General features: G+C 54.5%; 1 protein-coding gene across 1 annotated transcript; it reads left to right on the top strand.

The window, feature by feature from the left end:
• Positions 1–53: 53 nt before the first annotated feature.
• DRC7 (dynein regulatory complex subunit 7) lies at positions 54–17,761 on the top strand. The gene is made up of 18 exons (XM_082712177.1): positions 54–128; positions 1,316–1,519; positions 1,921–2,095; positions 3,176–3,301; positions 4,090–4,284; positions 6,211–6,369; positions 7,229–7,447; positions 8,699–8,827; positions 10,895–10,967; positions 11,878–12,006; positions 12,202–12,330; positions 13,481–13,701; positions 14,373–14,588; positions 15,194–15,304; positions 15,389–15,499; positions 16,398–16,592; positions 17,249–17,388; positions 17,485–17,761. Exons 2-18 carry the CDS (start codon positions 1,332–1,334, stop codon positions 17,576–17,578), a joined length of 2,610 nt encoding a protein of 869 aa, XP_082568303.1. The 5' UTR covers positions 54–128; positions 1,316–1,331; the 3' UTR covers positions 17,579–17,761.
• The last annotated feature ends 2,041 nt before the right edge of the window (positions 17,762–19,802 follow it).

Genomic DNA, 19,802 nt, shown 5'->3' with positions numbered 1-19,802 from the left:
GAAGCCTCCTCTCCCAGAACCGCCCTGGGCTTGGAAAGCTGTTACCATGGAGATGGGCAAACAGACAGCCCAGGCTGTCCTCAGAGGGTTGAGGAGGGAGCAGAGGACCTGAGGTAGCTGGTGGCAGGGTAAGAAGTAGAGTGGACGTGGGAAGGGGGCTTTTTCTGCTTGGGGGCTTTCTGCCCTCATCTTTCTGGGGGAAGGGGTGTTGGGGCACTGCTGCCAACAAGGGGTGCAGAAAAGGGTCTGCGGGGTGAGGAGGGCCTCTGGGCAGGGTCTGCCCTCTCCAAACTGGGCTGTAGTGGACAGGGCAGCCTGGTGTGGGGGATACGTGTGGCAGGTTCTAGCCCAGTCCACCTCTGATAAAGGTGTCTGGGACCTCGGGCTCAGGTCCTGTCCCAGTGCCAGTCACAGCTGTGACCCCCTGCTGCCCACATACACTTTGTCCTTCTCTCCACTTCCTTCTTCACTTACCTCTGTCCCTGCCCCATCCCTTGTAGGGCTTCCCTATGTCAGTAGGCCCTGAAGCGTTTCCAGAGCCAGAAATCGATGGGCTCAAACCCTAGATCTGCTACTTACCAGCTCTGTGTGATTTTAGGGACTTCCCTTAACCTCTCTAGGTCTCCATTTTCTCATCTGCAAAGTGGGTACCAAATGAGGGACTGCCTCTTTGAGTCTGTAACAGAAAAACTCAGTTCAGTGTCCTATCCCTTTTACTTCTCACTCAGGACACTTCAGCCCCGACACTTCTGGTCACCAAATGTGTGGGGGTTTCTCCCCACCCCAAGCCATTTCTCTGTGACCTCCGTCCTGCAGGCCGACACAGGGCTCGACCCGGAGAGCACAGGCTATATTACCCCACACACACCTGCCCCTTGCCCAGGTGCCCAGTGACAGCCTGCCCTTGCCTTTTTGGGGCCTCGGCTCCAAGTTTGGTCATGTTACCTTTCTTTCTTTCCTTTCCCCTCTAATCCCTACCTCTCTAACATCACTTGCCACAAAGAAAAGATAGTGGTGAATAATTAAAATAAATAAAGCAACGTTGGTAAGTTTGGGCACCTGCTGTAGCCCGGACCGTAGCTTTCAACCTGCAGCCTGCTCTGTCTTTGTCTCGGAGGGAGATCTGCAAATGTTAGAAACGTGTTCCAGACATGCTGACCCCAAGCTAGGCTTTCTCCTTGATGAAGGGAAGTTGAAGAGGGGCTCACTTCCCCCCCCTCTAAACCACCTCCCAGAGACACAGGTGGTCTTGGGGGCAGAAGTGGGCCATTCTGAGTGCATTTATCCCTCCCACGGGCTCTCTGTCTCGAGACAGCCAGGGACGTGCCGGGATGGAGGTCCTGAAGGAGAAAGTGGAGGAGGAGGAGGAGGCTGAGCGGGAAGAGGCGGCCGAGAGAGGCGAGAAGATGACGAGGCCCCTGGAGACGCGGAGGGAGGAACCGCCCATGACACAGGAGATGCTCAGAGACCTGGAGAAGAAGCTGTCAGAGATTGAGATCGTCATCCCGGAGCAGCCCTTGTGCGTGTCAGGGTGGGGGCTCTGGGCCAGGCAGCCCTGGCGAGGGTCAGACAGGGGCCGGGCAAAAGAAGAGCCTAGACAGGGTAGCGGCCCCAGGGTTGGGAGGCAGGACCGGACCTAGAGGGAAGCAGATATGTGTGAGCGCTCTGCTTTCGTCTGCCTGGGCCGAGTCCCCTCTCTGCCCCTCATGAGCTGTTTGACCCTGGGCAAGTCACTCAGCCTCTCTGGACCTCTGTTCTCTTCTCTGTTTAAAAGTGCACATGATAATAACGATATCCCTTTTCTGGGCAATTGTGAGGATTCCAGGAGAAAGGGATAGAGTCAGCTACGGTGGGCGGATGGCTCCCTGTGGGCCAGGCGCAGCCTCACATGGGCTCAGGCCTATCCTCTCGTGGGCACAGGATCGTTACCAAGGACACTATCGACATCTCCAAGCTCCCGCTCTCCTACCGAAGCAACACGCTCAAGGAGGAACACTTGCTGCAGGTGGCGGACAATTTCGCCCGCCAGTACAGCCACCTGTGCCCGGATCGCGTGCCCCTTTTCCTGCACCCGCTGAACGAGTGCCAAGTGCCTGTAAGGCCGGGTTGTGGAGGGCAGGACAGAGGCTGGAAAGCAGAGGGTGGAGGGGGTGGGCCAAAGCTCGTGGATCAGAGCTTGTATCTGGGGACAGCAGAAACTCAAATGCCAGTGGGCCCCAGCAGGCTCAATGTGAATTACCTTGGGGGAGATGGCGAGGGGAGAGGTTGTGGTGGCCTGGAGACCCCAGGCCCAACTAAAGGGCTGGTTGGACCACCGCTGTCTCCAACCCCAGACACCAGCTCTGTCCTGGAAGGACAGAGAAATGAAATGAAATGGACCGAGACCTGAGCACTGGCCTCCTTCCTGCCAGCCTTGAGTCTCTCTGGGCCTCAGTTTCTCCATCAGTGTATGGAATGGCAGAATAGGAATGCTTGCAATGCTTTGCAAACAGCAGCCCATGGGCTGACAGGGACTCACAGGCTGTTTGACTTGGTCCACGTGGTGATTTTTAGCATTTGTAGGAGCTGCCAGCATGTGAGACTCAGTGACTCCCCTGCAGGTCCCCGCCCCCCCCTTCTTTTGAGCTGGTAATGCTGCAGCACTTACTTGCCCAGCTGCAGTCAGCGGGCCTGCAGGGGTGGGGCTGGGGGGGACCCTGTGCTGGCAGGCCTTCCTCACATCTACAGGGAGACCCTAGAGGTGCTGTTTGGGACCCCAGACAGCAGCCCCTTGAGGGCTCTGCCAGCACTAGTCCCCTCACAGGGAGGGTGCTTGAGAGCCAGACAGACCAGCGCTGCTGCTGCCAGTGACCCTGAGCGAATCAGCTCACTTCCCGGAGCCTCAGTTTCCCCACCTGCCAGTGGGCCTGACATACAGGGCCGTTGGGGGAGCAGGAGGTGGTGCCTGGGCTGGTGGTGCTCAGTGGGGTGCAAGCTTATTCTACATTCAGTTCGGCCTGGAGGGGCGTTGAGGGACCCCTTTCTCCAGCTCCTGAGGCACTGCAGGGAGCCTGAGGCCCAGAGAGGCCTGGAGAGCCTTCCCCACTCCCTCCACTCTAGGCTCTGGCTTCCAGGGTGCATCGGCCTCCCCCAGGAAGGGTGCCCTCTCTGGGGCCTGTGGTCTCTCCCCTTGCAGAAGTTCGTGAGCACAACCATCCGGCCCACGCTGATGCCCTACCCCGAGCTCTACAACTGGGACAGCTGTGCCCAGTTCGTCTCAGACTTCCTCTCCATGGTGCCCCTGCCTGACCCCCTTCAGCCAGTGAGTGCCACCCCAAGGAGCATCCTTAGGCCCTTGAGGCTTAGATGAGAAGCCAGGGAGGTAGGGAGAGGGAGGCTCAGGCCACAGCCCATGGTCTGTCTGGTCTGAGTCCCTCAGAGCTCACCCCCACACCAGGGGGTGAGGGTGGGGAAATGGGCCCAGAGAGGGATGGCCACTTGCCTGAGGTCACACAGCAAGCCTGGTCTCCTGGCTCCTACCTCTTTGCCTCCTTCTGCCTTCAGAGTCTTCCTTTTAAGACTTCAGGAGATGGGGAAAGGAGAGAGGGGGAGGACCCCGTTGCCCGTGACCTGCGGCCCCATCTTGGGGTTTCTGTCCAGCTCAGTCTGTTTCCCAACTGAGAATGGAGGGAGCGAGGGAGAAAGGGGTGGGTACACGGTGGAGAACTGAGAAAGGGAAGAGAAGGAAAGGGTCAGAAGAGAAGGTGAGGAGCACTTCGGAATAAAAACCATAAAAAGATCAATCAGAGAGCATTAGACCAGAAGCTTCCATCATCCACAGGGTCGTTCCCATCAGGAAGTCCTCGGGCACTTAAAAGTACAGGCAAATGTGGGTTGTGCTTTCTACCCACAGGCTGTGTGTGGCTCCCATCCCATTCTTAGGAGGCTCCCTAACTTGACAAAGCAGGGGAGCCTAGGGAGGGGTGGGCATCCAGCCTGTGCACTGGCCCAGTGCCTAGCTGCTGGCCAATGGGGGATGGATGGGGAGGTGGGGGGGCTGCGGGGCCGGCGGTGCTGACCAGCCGTCGCTGACCAGCCGTCTCCGGCCAGCCCTCGCAGCTGTACTCCTCCACCACGGTGCTCAAGCACCAGAAGGGGAACTGCTTCGACTTCAGCACGCTGCTCTGCTCCATGCTCATCGGCGCCGGCTACGACGCCTACTGCGTCAACGGCTACGGCTCGCAGGACCTCTGCCAGATGGACCTGACGCGGGATGTGTGTCCGCTCACCATGAAGCACAAGGAGGTATGCGGGGCTCCTGCAAGACGCACCCTCCCTAACATGGTGCGTCCCTGTGTCTCCCAGCCCTGCCCAGCCGCTCACCGAGCCTCTGCCGGCTGCTTGCGGTCCATTCCAGCCCGGGTGGGTCTGTCCCTTAGGCACGCACAGCTCAGTTTTCCAAACCGCTGTCCCCCCTTCCCTTGTCCTAACTCACTTTCAGCTACCGCTCCTCGCGGGGTGACTTCTGTGACCGCTGCATGGCTTAGGTCACTAAGCCAGGACCTAAGACTTAGTGTCTTAGGTCACTCTCCCCCAGATTTACCTGACATGTGATAAAAATCCACCCAGCCACTTTCATGTAAGGAAAAAACAGACAAATGGGTAGGCATTTTGTTTGCTCTTTTTTCCCTCCATGCCCCAATTCAAAAGACTCCCCCTTTTAAAATAGATTTTATTAGGGGCGCCTGGGTGGCTCAGTGGGTTAAAGCCTCTGCCTTGGGCTCAGGTCATGATCCCAGGGTCCTGGGATTGAGCCCCACATCAGGCTCTCTGCTCAGCAGGGAGCTTGCTTCCCTTCCTCTCTCTCTGCCTGCCTCTCTGCCTACTTGTGATCTCTCTCTGTCAAATAAAAATAAATAAAATCTTTAAAAAATAATAAAAATTAAAAAAAATTTTATTTAGTTATTAAGAGAAAGCGGGGGTGGGGGGAGAGAGGCAGAGGCAAAGAGAAAATGCAAAGCAGCCTCCCCACTGAGCACGGAGCCCGATTCAGGGCTCGATCTCACAACCCTGAGATCATGGCCTGAGCCAAAAACAAGAGTTGGTTGCTTAACCCTCCCAGGAACCCCCGCAAAAAATTTTTAATAGCAAAAAATTACCGCTAACCCTCCAGCAGGTTGTGGTCATGTTTTTCTCTCTGCTGACTGACAGCCCCCCATGGCTAGAGGCTGCTGTGGACACAAGAAACACTCTTAAAAAAAAAAAAAAGATTTTATTTATTCATTTGAGAGAGAGAGAATATGCATAAGGAGGGGGAGAGGCAGAGGGAGAGGGAGAAGCAGACGCGCCGCTGAGCTGGAGTTCAGTCCCAGGACCTGGAGATCATGACCTGAGCTGAAGGCAAACACTTTACCATCTGAGCCACCCAGGCGCCCCAAGAAACACTCTTAAATGCATTTAATTTTAGGAATCAAAAAGCATCTTTTTGCATTTGAGAACTAGCCACAGTACAGACAGAAAATGTTGTTTGTGGACTGGACTGATTCCAGGGCTCCGTGATCAGAGTCAGGCCCCAGCGGTGTCTGGGGCAGGAGACCCGGCGGGGCCCAGGCCCCACCTGGTGGACTCCAGGGTGCGGAGACCGACATTTCCCCTCCTCGCTGTCCCAGGCCCTGGGGACATCTGCAGCCTCTGTGGTGTTGTGCCCAGGACACTTTTCTTGCCAGCTAGCACACACTCTTAGGCACACACATGCGCACGCACACACACATATGCGCACGCACACACACACGCACGCACGCACGCACACAGGCTTCCGTCTCCTTCCTAACCCAGCAAACTCTAAGTCAGCGCCTGAAACCCTCCAATGACAGAAACTGGGAACTCCAACTCCCCACAATTCGCCCACTTTCTAGATCAGATCCGGATCGTAGGCAGAAAGGGCCATGGGCAACGAAGGGGAGAAGATCACATCCCCCGATGCCTGTGGTGCCTGGCACCTCACGTGGGCATTTCCTTGTCTTTGCTTCTCAGAACAAGCCTGGGGAGACGGTTCTTACTGTTTCCGTCCCATTCTCCAGAAGGGCCTGAAGTCAGGGAAGTGGGAGCCGAGGCTCCTGCATTTAGCACCAAAAAGCCTGGGGGCCGGGGGTTCCGGAGCAGCTGTGACCTCCTGGTCCGAGGGCTGGGCGATGCAGGGCGGCTGATCCTTCTTCTCTCGTTGGGTGACAGGTGGTGCAGGAAGAAGAGAAGGTACCACCTAAGAAGTACGCCATTAAACCGCCCAGAGACCTGAGCAGCAGGTTCGAGCAGGAGCAAAAAATGAAGAAGCAGCAGGAGATCCAAGGGGAGAAGGAAAAGCGGTGGAAGGAGGAGGAACAGCGCCTCCTGGTGGGTCCCTTCCTCGGGTCCCTGTGCTCAGCTCCCCAGGAGAGGCGGCTAGCAGCGGAGAGCCGACACGGGGCAGGGAGGGGATGTGTCCGTGGACCCCAGATCCACATCCCCCCCCTCCATGCCCCGCCACCCCCCACCTCTGCCCAGCAATGTGGGAATCTGTCCCTGGTGGTCAGCCGGCTTCTGCGATAGATTCCTCATATCAGAGAGCTCTACTGCGTGAGGCCACGCGTTCATTCCATGCTGGGCTGTGATGTTCTGGTTCCAGGCTCTTTCCCTAAAGACCTCCCTGCATACACTGCCCATCTGTCCTCCCTGCTCTCGGTCCTCCTAGGTCTCCATCGTCCCACCCACCCTCCAGCTCTCCTTTCGTCCACCCTCGTCTCTCCCCTGCTCCCTCTTTCCCTTCCTTCCTCCCTTTCCTTCCCTTCCATGCAGTATTTGCTGAGCATCTCCTCTCGTCCAGGCTCTGTGGATGCAATAATGAACGTGACAGTCACTCTCCTTCCCGGGGGAAGCAGAGGAGGAAGCCCCACAGTGGCCCCTACCTTCCTTTGGATAAAATCCCACCCAGAATGGCAATGCAGAAAGCCAGTAAAGCCCAGATGCTCTAGGGCAGCCAAAGGACCCAGTTCGTAAACTACAGATAAACTCAGACTCTCCCACTGTATCGATAAGAAAACAGGCTCAGAAGTGAGGTGATGTCCTCAAGGTCATGCAGCTAGGAAAACTGCACTCTGGACCGGAAGTCAGCTCTCCTGCTGGTTGTCCAGCCGTGGGGAGATGTTTGGGCCCCAACACCCTCCTTCCCACCCATTGGTCCATGCTTACCTACTTACCCACCTTCCCTGTGCAGGAGCTGGAGAAAGCAAAGATCGACCCCCTGCATGGCCTCCGGGTGCATGCGTGGGTCCTGGTGCTGTCGGGGAAGCGCGAGGTGCCTGAGAGCTTTTTCATTGACCCACTCACGGCTCGCAGCTACAGCACCCAGGACGACCACTTCCTGGGCATCGAGAGTCTCTGGAACCATAAGAACTACTGGGTCAACATGCAGGACTGTTGGAACGGCTGCAAGGTACTGGGCCCAGCGCAGGGCCAGTGTGACAGGCAGTCCTGGGGTGGGGTGAGGGTTCCCTGTGGGGCAAGCTGGCTGCCACAGAGCTCCAGACTTTCCCCAGGGCTGTCTCTGTCCAGACATAACCAGACATAACCATTCTAATATTATTATCTAATATGATTAATATCTCTTTGAAATGTGTATCCTTACAAAATGTGGATTGTTTTCGTATGAATGCTTTTTAAAAAATATTTTATTTATTTATTTGACAGAGATCACAAGTAGGCAGAGAGGCAGGCAGAGAGAGAGGAGGAAGCAGGCTACCTGCTAAGCAGAGTCCGATGTGGGGCTCGACCCCAGGACCCTGGGATCATGACCTGAGCCGAAGGCAGAGGCTTTAAACCACTGAGCCACCTAGGTGGTCCTGAATGATTTTTTTTTAAATGATGTATTGAAGTCCAACATACATGCAGAACAGTAAGCTTATCCTAAGTGTACAGTGAATTCCCATATTTCTATGTGCATATACACAGAGGTGTCTGTGTGTGTGTCTTTGTGTATACACATAAATAAAACCCAGTGCCACATAACATAATTTAGAAATACATGCACACGTTTGGGGAAGGGTCCTAACTGGACACAGGAGGGCTTTCTGGAGTGTGGGCAATGTGTTATTTCTTGAGCTGGGTGCAGGAAACCAGGTGTGTCCAATTTATGGAAATTCATTGAGCCGCCCACCTGAGTTCAGGTAGGCTGGATGAAAAGCAGCTGGGGGTCCCACCCCACGGAAGAGAAATTCCCACCTGTCTCCTCTGTGCAATTCCTTGTGTGCCTGCCTAGTCCCCCTCTCCCCGGCATAGGGAAAAACCGTGAGGTGGCCCTTTTTCAAACCTACCATTTCCCTGTCCCATAAAATGTTGCTGGCTTGCGTCTGCTCTAAACTCTGCTTGGGACGCTCCCCTGACAGAGCGGGATAACCTCCACCTCCGGGCCCATCCCAGGCCAGAGAGCTGCCAAGTCTCATGGAGACCAACAGCACGATTTCTTCATGGGAGTCTGGCGGAGGGGGCGGGCCTCAGTTTCCCTGTTGAAATGAGGAGGATGGGCATGGACTCGCAGAGGCTGCCGGGAGCCGACATTCTGCCCCTCTGAGACCCAGGCCCGGGTGTCTCTTCTACTCTGGGTGCAGCTGCCTGCCCCCCACCCCCCGCCTTGTGAACAGGATGGGGCATGCTGGCCCTGGGGCTCAGCTGATCCTTCCCCCATCAGGACTTGGTCTTTGACCTGGGAGACCCTGTGAGGTGGGAGTACCTGCTCTTGGGGACTGACAAGCCTCAACTGGCTGTGGCTGAGGAAGAGGACGACGGGATGAATGATGATGAAGATATGGAGAACCTGGTGGGTCTTCGCGGCGTGGGGGCTGGCGGTGGGATGGGGCTTCCATCAGGCCAACCCGACCAACATCTCTATCACGTGTGTGTGTATTGGAGGGGAATGGGCCAGAGGAACCAATTGTAGATTCCCCAAAGCAGAGGGGCCTGGACCATGCTCTCAATGTATAGATGGGCAAACTGAGACCTAGACAAGTCCATGGACCTGCCCAGGAACTCCTGGGGTTGTGGGGGGGGCGGGTAGGGAAGGGCTGGGACTTGCATCTGGGTCTCCTGGCTCCCATGCAGCCCACCCTGGTCAATGCCCTGTTTCTGTAAAGAGCATGTTCCAGCAATAGGCATGATAAAACCTTGACCGCAGCCCTGGGCTCACTTCCAGGCCTTCCTGCATAGCCACCATGATCCCCCTCACATGCTTCTAGGCCTTTCTTGTCTGTCTTCGCAGCCCTTCATTGGCCTGGGGCCTTCCCCATGGTGTCAGCGTCCTTCTCCCATCTCCTAGTCGGGAGCCCTTCTAGGCAGGTCTCCGTGAGGACCTGTGCCTGGGTGTCGGGGCCCAGAGGCCTTAGCTCTTGGCTGTGACACCTTGGGCAAACTTCCCAATCATGGAGAGCTTCAGTTTCATTGTCTGTATGTAAAGTGGAAGGGACGAGGGGTTGAGATCAATTATATCCACAGTAATAGGACTAGGGATATCAGGGGGCCAGAGCTGCCATAGCCAAGTACCACACACTGAGAGGCTTAAACAACAGAAATTAATTCTCTCCTAGTTCTGGAGGTCCAAGACCAATGTGTCAGCATTTTGGCTTCTTCTGAGCCCCTCTCCTTGGCCTGTAGATAGCTGTCTTCTGTCTTCACGTGGTCATTCTGTATGCATGTCTTAATCTCTTCAAGCAAGGACACCAGTCATGTGGGATTATGGCCCACCCCAATGACCTCATTTTACCTTAACTACCTCTTGAAAGAGCCTATCTCCAAATATAGTCACCTTCTGAGGTCCTGGGGGTCAGGACCTGATTAGGGGGACACAATTGAGCCCATCACAGTCCGGAACACTCCCACGGTCCCCAGGGCCAGGAGGCACTTAACCTGAATTAGCAGGTGCTTAACCTGAATTAACTTGTCCAAATCTTTACAGCCACCTGGTGAGGTGGGCGTTCATATTATCGTTTATCATTATTGTCATCCTGTTTTACAGATGGGAAGACTTACACACAGAAGGGGGGGAGTAATATACCCAAAGGTCAATGGCCCATGAGTGGTAGAGCTTGAGCTTGAACCTGGGATCTGACAGTCTGGCTCCCAAGTCTGCGTTCTGAACAGGGACTCTGTTCTATATCCTCTGGACAGCTCCGGGATAAAATGAGACCGTGGCCACGAGGAGCTTGGTACAGCATCCTCACCTCTGGAGACCAGAGAGCCTCCCTGGCAGTAAATCTCGGGGCACTGCCGCCCCCTGGTGGCCTCTAGATGTAAGCAACGTTTGTGGAACGTTTGAAATTGAGAAAAACTCTTCCCAGTTTTCACAGTTACCTCGCCTGAGGACCATTTGTGTAAAGCAGGTCTTATTTTACAGATGGAGAAACTAAGGCTCGGAAAGGAAAACAAAAACAAACAGGAGGGAGGTGGTGTCTCAAGTGATTTATATACATTCTATCTGTTCATCCTCCCTCGTGGTCCTGTTAATAGGAAACAGGCTCAAAGCAGTGAAGGGACTTACCTGCCCAGGTGTGTGGGCTGCACCCTGCAGGTGGGGCTTGGGTCCACCAGACTCCAGAAGCCTCTCTCTCAAGGGAGGACCAGTGGCTGCACATGGTGCCCACGCTGACTGACTGAAGGTTGGGCACACAGGGGCTGGGATCACTGTCCTAGTCAAGTGGGTCAAGGGAGGGTTCCTGCGCTGCCGCCTCTTCCTCTCTACCACATCAGAGATGCCCATGACACTGGCTCCCCTGGGGGAGCTGAGAGACCCTGTGGCTGGGCCCTGGGGGGCAAGATGGAGGCTCTGCTTCTAGCTTCCGCTCTCAGGACCAGGCCTGACCAGAGCCTGCCCCCTCCCTGCCTCTCCCCACAGGGCAAGGAGGATGAGGACAAGAGTTTCGACATGCCGCCTTCCTGGGTGGAACAGATTGAGATCTCCCCTGAAGGTAGCCTACGTGGATCTCTGTTCCCTGGCCTCCCCAGGACTGGTTCAGGGGAGTCCGCAGAAGCTGCCTGGGCCCCTCATTTCCACCCCTCCTGCCTTCCGTCGCACCCTGGTCTGAGCAGGGACTCTGGGCCGCCTTCTTCCTGCCTTGCGCACTCAGCTCCGTGGACAAGGGCCTGGCACTGCTCTGGCGTGCAGGAGGGGGCTCGGTTGACCTGTCCTGGCTGATGGAGTGTGGGTAATAAACGATGGAGGACCAGGGCCCAGTCATTCCTCTCCCTCCCCCGCCCCCTGGTCCCTGGCCGGGAGAAGGCCAAGCTGCGTAGTACCCAGGGGAGTGGAGGTGTCCGGACCAGGGAGGAGTGGCTCGAGAATGCAGCCGGGCACGGACACTGGAGTTCTGTGCCAGCATCTAGGGGCTGTTGAGGTTCCTGTTTTGGAGTGACGAGGCCCACAGCGAGGGCATAGGCTCTTCCAATGGAGTGGGAAGGGCTAGAGAGGGCACCACGGACACCAGCGGAGGAACACGCAGCTCAGGCCTCTGGTTTGGGATGCTGGGAATAGGTGGGCAGGAAGGGTCTCAGGAGGAGGAGGAGTCTGAGCTAAGTTTTGAGGGGTGGGAAGTCAGCCCAGTAAGGGCAGGAAGGGATGGTGGCTCCAGCAGAGAGCGAGCCATGCGGGCAGAGGCCTGGCAGTGAGAGAGCGGCATGGTCTGGCTGGCTCCCCTGGCCAGGCTCGAACCTGAGAACTGTTCCAGGGCAGATCCCTCTGCCTACTTCCCTCTGCCTCCCCGGACTGGGCCTGGGGCCTGGAGGAGTTTAGTGCCGTGACCCAGTGAGTGGCTGCGTGGGATCGGCCCTCCTGTCCCCCGATCTGGGGAGGAGGGACCCCAGCCCATTCTGCATCCACAGCGTTCGAGACCCGCTGCCCAAATGGGAAGAAGGTGATCCAGTACAAGAGGGCGAAGCTGGAGAAGTGGGCCCCGTATCTCAACAGCGATGGCCTCGTGTGCCGCCTCACCACCTACGAGGACTTGGAGTGTAAGGCAGGCAGCCCCGGCTGCTGGGGCAGGAGAGCCAGGTTCCCCAGCACGCTTTGTGACCTTGGGCACGTCACTGCCAGTCTCTTGGTGTGAGTGTGGGCCCCGCTGGCCTCTGTGTGCTGGGAAGAGGGTTGTGGGGACGGAGGCTGGGGGGAGCTGGCCTTCTGCAGCAGGCACCGATTGGTCCCCACAGGTACAGAGACTTTGGAGATAAAGGAGTGGTACCAGCACCGGGAGGACATGCTAGAGCTGAAACACATCAACAAGAACACAGGCCTGAATATTGACTACTTCAAGCCAGGCCATCCCCAGGCCCTGCGTGGTGAGTGGACCCCACTGCCAGTCCAGCAGGAGTCCGGAGGGTGGTGGGGGGGAGGCAGGCAACAGACAGCACCCCTGCTTCCCTGAGCAAATCAGATGTGTGGGAGGTCAGAGGAAGTGCAGAAAATCCAGGGAAATGTGACAAATGTGCCTCCAGTAAAGTTAAAAACCGTGGCCACAGGCCCATTCTGCGGTTAAGGCTGGGTCCATGGGGGGGGGGGGGCATATTTCCAAGGGGTCAGAATGCTGAGCAGCAAAGCCGATACATGTGCCCACAAGGACGATGCAGAGAGCAGGGGTGTGGCCATGAGCCCTCGAGGCTGGGGAGCGAGGGAAGGACACGTCTTGAGAGAGAATCAATAGCTTAACTAAGGACGCACAAAAAGAAAAACATAGTGTCGATATAGATCTGAAAAAGCGATCCCTCTCACTTGGTGGTTGAAATAAAAGGAAGAAAGGCATCAATAAATGAACGAAGGAAATAAGGAACCGTCTCACAAGCCTCGTGTTGCAAAGATGACAAAAGTGGGTGGCTCAGGTCATGATCCCAGAGTCCCAGGATCGAGCCCCACATCGGGCTCCCTGCTCAGCGGAGAGTCTGCTTCTCCCTCTGGCCCTCATCCTGCCCGTAGTCTCCCTCTCTCAAATAAATAAATAAATAAAATATTTTAAAAAATGTTTAAATATTTAAATATATTTTTATATATTTACATTATGTTTATATTTAATATATTTAAATATTAAATATATTTATATTTTATATAAAATATATAAATAAATATTTTATATAAATAAAATATATAAAATAAATATATTTATATTTTATATTATATTTATATATTAAATATATTTAATATTTAAATATAAAAATATTTAAATATTTAAAAATATTTGACCAACAGTGCTGGTGAATTTGCCCTGAGCAAATAATAGGCAAGAATTACAGAATGCACACTGCGGATGTTCCCCTCGGTGTTGTTTATAACAAGTTTAGAAACAACCTGAACCCAGCAGTGGGGCATTGGCTAATAACTCACGCTTACCCATGAGCACTCAGGGACTCCCTGGGGCCCCGGGTCGGGTTCTCCAGCCAGGAGCCAGTGTACCTGGTCTCAACCCATGGACTTCCGGGACCCCACCTCCCACCGCAGTGCACTCATACAAGTCCATGAAGCCTGAGATGGACCGCGTCATGGAGTTCTATGAAACAGCCCGCGTGGATGGCCTGATAAAGCGGGAGGAGACGCCCAAGACAATGACAGAGTACTACCAAGGACGGTCCGACTTCCTCTCCTACCGCCACGTGGATTTCGGGGACAGGGTCAAGAAGTTGGCTCTGAACAGTGCAGAGTCAAACCCCCGGCCGATGGTGGTGAGCTCTTGCGGGGCCTGGGGACAGGGTGCCCACTCTGTCCAGCAGGCTAAGGTCACCCTGGGATGGGGAAAACAGCACCTTTCCCAAGGGCCCTGTCCTGTTTTACAATCCCAGTGCTGCCTGCTGTCAGACTGTGCCCTCCACCACTGGCCCAAGAATGTGTTTTTTCCTTACTATTATAATAAGAGCACCCTCAGAAGGGTGTCTCTCCGATATTAACATGTGTTAATAGGTTTGGTTTAGGTAGATCCCTGTAGCACTCACTTAACCTTGAATTGTGCACTTTTTTCTCCACATCATTACAAATGGTTTGGCAACTATGTTTAATGGCTGTGTACCAGAGGAGCTCTTCCTAGCAGTAAGGGTGTTTAATGATAAAGCAGGGTGCCTGGAGAGGTGGTGAGCTCCCCATCTCTGGAGGTGAACAAGTAGACTCTTGCAAAGAGAGCTAGAGAAGAAATGCAGCACCACACAGTGCTGAGGTGGCCTGGTGCTGAGAACCCACAGGGCCACGGGAGCCGTTGTCTGGCTAGGAAGGGCTGCTCCACGCAAACCCCCCCAAAGCCTCTAGAGTCCAGCGTCCCTGAGTGTCCTTTACTTCTGCCCACAAGGGCATGCACAGATGTCCCCTTTCCCACCTCCCATCCTGTGATGTTCTGGCCTCCCAGAAAATCACGGAGCGGTTCTCCCGCAACCCCGCGAAGCCCGCAGACGAGGACGTGGCGGAGCGCGTGTTTCTGATCCCGGAGGAGCGTATCCAGCTGCGTTACCACTGCCGAGACGACCACATCACAGCCTCCAAGCGCGAGTTCCTGCGGCGCACGGAGGTGGACAGCAAGGGCAACAAGATCATCATGACGCCCGACATGTGCATCAGCTTTGAGGTGGGTCTGGGGGTGCCCTTGGCTGGCAGGGCTGGGCCGGGTGGGCAGGGAGAAGGTCTGGGGGCCCCCAGTGCCAGCCCCATGACTTGGGAACACTAGGATGGAGACTCATGGTTCTCAGCCCAGAAGTTCATCTCTGCCCCTTGGGAAAATCAAGAGCTCCCATCTGAGGACCCTCGTCTTTGCGGCTCCTCTGAAAATCTTCCCCTTTCCCACCAAGAAAGACTACCCAGCAAGCCAAGACTTTTCCTTTGTCCCTTTCCCCCAATCCTGGACAGAGCTGATCCCAGATCCCGGGACCAACACTGGAGTAGGAGAGAGTCCTACCTACCACCTCTGCAGGACTGACTTTCCTCGTTTAAACCCTCTCTCTCCTGCCACATTCCTTAGTCCCTCTGAACCCCCAGTTCATCTTCTTTTATTATCTGTGTTTTTGTAGATGAAGAAACTGAGGCCCAGAGAGGTTAAGCTAGCTGCTCATGGTCACACAGCTAGAAAATGGCAGAGGAAGATTTGAACCCAAGCAGTGTGGCTCCAGAGTCTGCTCCCTGCCTTAGCCATTGCTGCCTGTCCTTGTCACCAAGTCCCTGTGCTTGTCGTCCCAGGTGGAGCCCATGGAGCACACCAAGAAGCTTCTCTACCAGTACGAGGCCATGATGAAGCTGAAGAACGAGGAGAAGTTGTCCAAGCATCAGGCCTGGGAGTCGGAGCTGGAGGTGGACCCATGGGAGTGTGGACTGGTAAGAGGGGGCATGGGTGGAGGGTGTCTTAACTGTGCCCTCCCCTACTTCCCGATTCAGGTGCTGGAGATCCTGAAGCTTCGAGAGGAGGAGGAGGAGGCGCACACCCTGACCATCTCCATCTACGACACCAAGCGCAACGAGAAGAGCAAAGAGTACCGGGAGGCCATGGTGAGCGTTTCTCCCCTGCTCTGGCCCTGGCTTTTCCCGGACCCCTCCCCCACAGGCCTCCAGGGTGGTAAGGATGATTAGGAACTCTGCCAGGAAGCCCTTTATAGGGGATGACATTACTGACGTCATTGTGGCCATCCATCCACAAGGCCAACCTTGTGGTCATCCTTGCTGGGCAAACATTTCTACAATGATCTGAAGAGTATGCAGGGTCCAGACCAGGTCTCCCCCAACCCAGCTCCAAGGGTAGGGCCAAACCGAGGTCTCTACTGCATGGGGACAGAAGGAAAATCCAGCACCCACCTCTACTTGGGGCTCCCCTCAAGGTCAGGACTCTGGCCACAGCCTGAGTTCTCAGGCATCTGCAGCTCAGGACATCCGGGTCACACCCTCAGACTGCAAGGCCCATTTGGGGTTTTCAAGACCAGCTTCTAAATCCCCTACACCAACCAAGTGGAGAGTTCTAAAAATAGCTTGGGGTTGGCGAGGCAGGACAGGGCATTAAATAACTGGCTCTTAGACTCTGGGGATGGGTGCTGCCCCCTACATCACCAGCCTCACTGGCCCCATCCACCGACACAGGCCAGAAGGCCCTGAGTGGAAAAGGGAGGGAGTTCCTGGCAGCTTTCGATTCAACATTGCTATAACCACCATTTATTGAGCAAGCTGAGCATGAGTGATGCACCAAGCTCAGGCAGAGACGTGAATCCACATAAGACAGAGTTGGCTCTGAGGGACAGCAGAGAGGTCCCCTCTGATGCCTCAGTCCCAGAGGCGCCAGGGACCAGGATCTGGATTTAAGGCCTCATTTTGGGTGGTCCCGTGTTGCTGCGGAGCCGCTGGGGAGGTCTCTGTGGCCCTGGATGGCCCAGCCCACTCCCACTCACCTTGGCCGCAGGAGCGCGTGATGCACGAGGAGCACCTGCGGCAGGTGGAGGCCCAGCTGGACTACCTGGCCCCGTTCCTGGCCCAGCTCCCTCCGGGAGAGAAGCTGACACGCTGGCAGGCCGCGCGGGTCAAGGACGAGTGCCTCAGTGACTTCAAGCAGCGGCTCATCGACAAGGCCAACCTCATCCAGGCCCGATTCGAGAAGGTGTGGCCAGTCCCCCTCCCTGAACCACCCCGCCAGGGCAGGGGAGGGCACCTCGGGGTCCGCCTCCAGAAGATGGACCCAGGGCTGTCTGCTCACCATCTCCGGCACTTGGGAGGGACCCATGAGGGCATGAGTGTTATCAGTGTTTGGAGTTTCCAGAACGTGGAGTTGTCCTTCCTGGTTCTTGCCTGTTGGGTGGAAGGGTGGCTGGAGGGTAGGTGGTGGATGGAGTGGATGGGTGGATGGAAGTGGGGGTGCAACAACTCCTAGCCCTTGTCCCATCTCTCTCCGCCACATACCATGTGGTTGGCATGCATTATCCCACTGAGTCTCGACAACATGCTCTATGCCAGGCGCCGGGGGCGGACAATGCCCTTCATTTGCACACAAGCTCTGAAAACCTTGGACACTTGTTCACAAGCCTGGCTCTGCCTTGAGCCTTGCTCCTCCTGGACACGATATCCCTCTAAACATGTACTGGCTCCCACGCGAGGCATTTTGTGGCCCCCGCTTCTGCTGCTCTGGCCTCTGTGGGTGGCGGTGGCAGGGCCGGCCCTGGTGAGGCTGTCCAGGGACCAGTGGGGATTTCAGCGGCAGTCTGGGTGAGGGCCAGCCCTCTTCACCCCACCCCTGCTCTCTCCTCCCCACGCCTGCAGGAGACCCAGGAGCTGCAGAAGAAACAGCAGTGGTACCAGGAGAACCAGGTGACCCTGACACCCGAGGACGAGGACTGGTACCTGAGTTACTGCTCTCAGGCCATGTTCCGTATCCGCATCCTGGAGCAGCGGCTCAACCGGTGAGCGGGCGTGGGGAGCCTCGAGAGGACCCCCCGGGAGGCTGGGGTGGGGCTTCATGAGCCCTGGCCACCTCCTGTTCCTCCGTCTGATCTCAGTCACAAGGAGCTGGCCCCACTCAAGTACCTGGCCCTCGAGGAAAAGCTCCACAAGGACCCACGCCTGGTGGACTTCCTGAAAGTCTTCGTCTGAGGCCCTCATGGGACCTTGGCTGAAACTGCCTCCAGAGCCTGACCTGAGCTCCCTACAGCCAGCAAGAGGCCGTCCCCTCCGGCACCAGACCTCACTGCCACACCACCTCCCAGCTGCCATGTCTGCTCCTGCTTCTCATGACGTTCCTATAAATAAACACACTATCTTTTTTTTTTTTTTTTTAACTATGTTCAGTTAGCCAGCATATAGTACATCATTAGTTTTGGATGGAGCATTCAATGATTCATTAGTTGCGTATAAACACACTTTTCATGGGCCGCTTGTACCTCATGTTCCACAAGTTCTGAAGGAGGCTTCCTCTGCTTTCCTTCTCTGTCTATAGCCTAAGACTCCCCCCTCCCACTCACCTTGGCCCCTTCCTCAATTGCTCTCTCTCCTTCTCTCCATTGGAGCATTGAGTCTTCGAGGCACCTCTGCAGATGGTCCCACAGCCACCTGCAAACAGCTGGTTAGTTGTTTGCAGCTGCGGTGGCCCAGCTGACACAGTGTAAGTGGCAAGGCCAAGGGGCTCCGCTCCAGAATGCAGGGACTCCACACCAGACTGCAAAGAACAGCATCCCAGCTCCAGTTCTTACCAGCCACTATTTAGCCATCTGTGAAATGGGATGACACTATTTTTGTCTCACAGAAGACTTGAAAAGCAGAGAGGAGCGGAAGTGGCACGTAGAAAGCACCCAACGTTAGCTTAAAAAATGGCCAATAAACACATGACAATGTCAAATTCATTAGTCATCAGGGATATGAAATGCCACCACACACCCACCAGTATGTATATAATGAGTAAGACTGGGAAGGATGAGAAGTAACTGGAACTCTCAAGCAGTTTTCCCGGTGGCTCAACCTGTCCAACAGCTTTGGAAAACTGGCTGTATCTAGTTAACACTAACCTTTGGCTCAGTAGTTTGGCTCCTGGGTTCTGCTCCATCCACCCCTCCCTCCACTCTCCCCCATCCATCTACTCAACCCTCCACCCAATGAACAAGAACAAAGAACTCAACCAAGATGCACATATACATCCTCTAAGAGTTAGGTACTAGAATGTTCATGGCAGCCGTAGTATTAGTACCAAGCTGTAAACCCCCCAGATGCCCATTAAGAGTAGACTGGAGACATAAATGTGGTCTCGAGACATTTTTGGTCGTCACAACTGGTCTGAGAGTGGCCCTGGCATTTGCGTGTAGAGAGGCCGGGAAAGCTGCTTAACACCCTACAGATGTCTACAGTGCACAGGAAAGCTCCCTGAAATAACGACCTAGCCTAAAATATCAGTAGTAGGTACGAAATGTGAACTATAGCCACATGGAATAACACACTGGATTCCTCATACACAGTATCAAAAGAATCCAGACACCAAAAAGAACATGCTGCATGATTCCATTTGTATAGAAAAATACCCAGGCAATTTAATAAATTAGTCATTGGCATCAGAATAGTTGTGGCTCTTAGGGTGTAAGGGAGCACCGCGGAGGCTTCTGGGATGCTAGGAATGTTCGTCCAGACCTGAGTATGTTCATTTTGTGAAAACTCACTTTTACAAAGTACATGCCCTTGGGGAGGTGTATTACACTTCAGTATGATAGGTTTCCAAATGCTGATCATGAACCTAATCAAGCTTTAACTTCCCTTTAGCCAAACATTCAGAGGGAGAGACAGGGTAAACGACCCAAGCAGGAAACAGTGAGACAAAAATGATAATATAGGGCAGTCTGCAAGGGAAAGGCCCAATCAATCTATTCAAAAGATCAATGAAATGAAAAAAAAAAAAAAAACTGAAACATAATGAGTTTAAAAGAACCACGTGTGGTGAATCTTGTTTGTTTCCTAGTTAGGAGAAAAAAAAAAAAACTTTAAGCTTTTGGGTCTGATTGGGGAAATCTGGACCGCCCATTAGAGGATTCTGTTTTCTTCAGTGTGCTGATACAATGGTTAGGTAGGATAAGGGCCTTATTTTTACGAGGTATGTGCTCAGTATTTCATATCATTCAGGGGTAAAATGTCTTGAGGCTGACAACTTTGAAATAGCTCCAAGGAAACACCTCGATGTTCAAAGCAAATATGGAAAACCTTAGCAAGTGTTGGATTATCCACTCAGGTCGATTCCACTCAAACTATTATACATCATCGTAGACTTCTTTCAAGTTTTCTCTACGGAGCTTTTCAGAATACAAAGTTGGGGGAAATAGGGAGTGGACAGTTTTGATCG

The sequence above is a fragment of the Mustela nivalis genome (genome assembly GCF_964662115.1).
Source record: "Mustela nivalis genome assembly, chromosome: 18".
NCBI lineage: Eukaryota > Metazoa > Chordata > Mammalia > Carnivora > Mustelidae > Mustela > Mustela nivalis.
This window is presented reverse-complemented; position numbering and strand designations above follow the sequence as displayed.

Excerpts from the sequence above, each read along its gene's own strand:
- DRC7 (XM_082712177.1), top strand. The coding sequence starts at position 1,332 with ATGGAGGTCCTGAAGGAGAAAGTGGAGGAGGAGGAGGAGGCTGAGCGG. Across the intron at positions 2,096-3,175 it reads TGAACGAGTGCCAAGTGCCT|AAGTTCGTGAGCACAACCAT; the intron begins GTAAGGCCGGGT and ends CTCCCCTTGCAG. Across the intron at positions 10,968-11,877 it reads GATTGAGATCTCCCCTGAAG|CGTTCGAGACCCGCTGCCCA; the intron begins GTAGCCTACGTG and ends CTGCATCCACAG.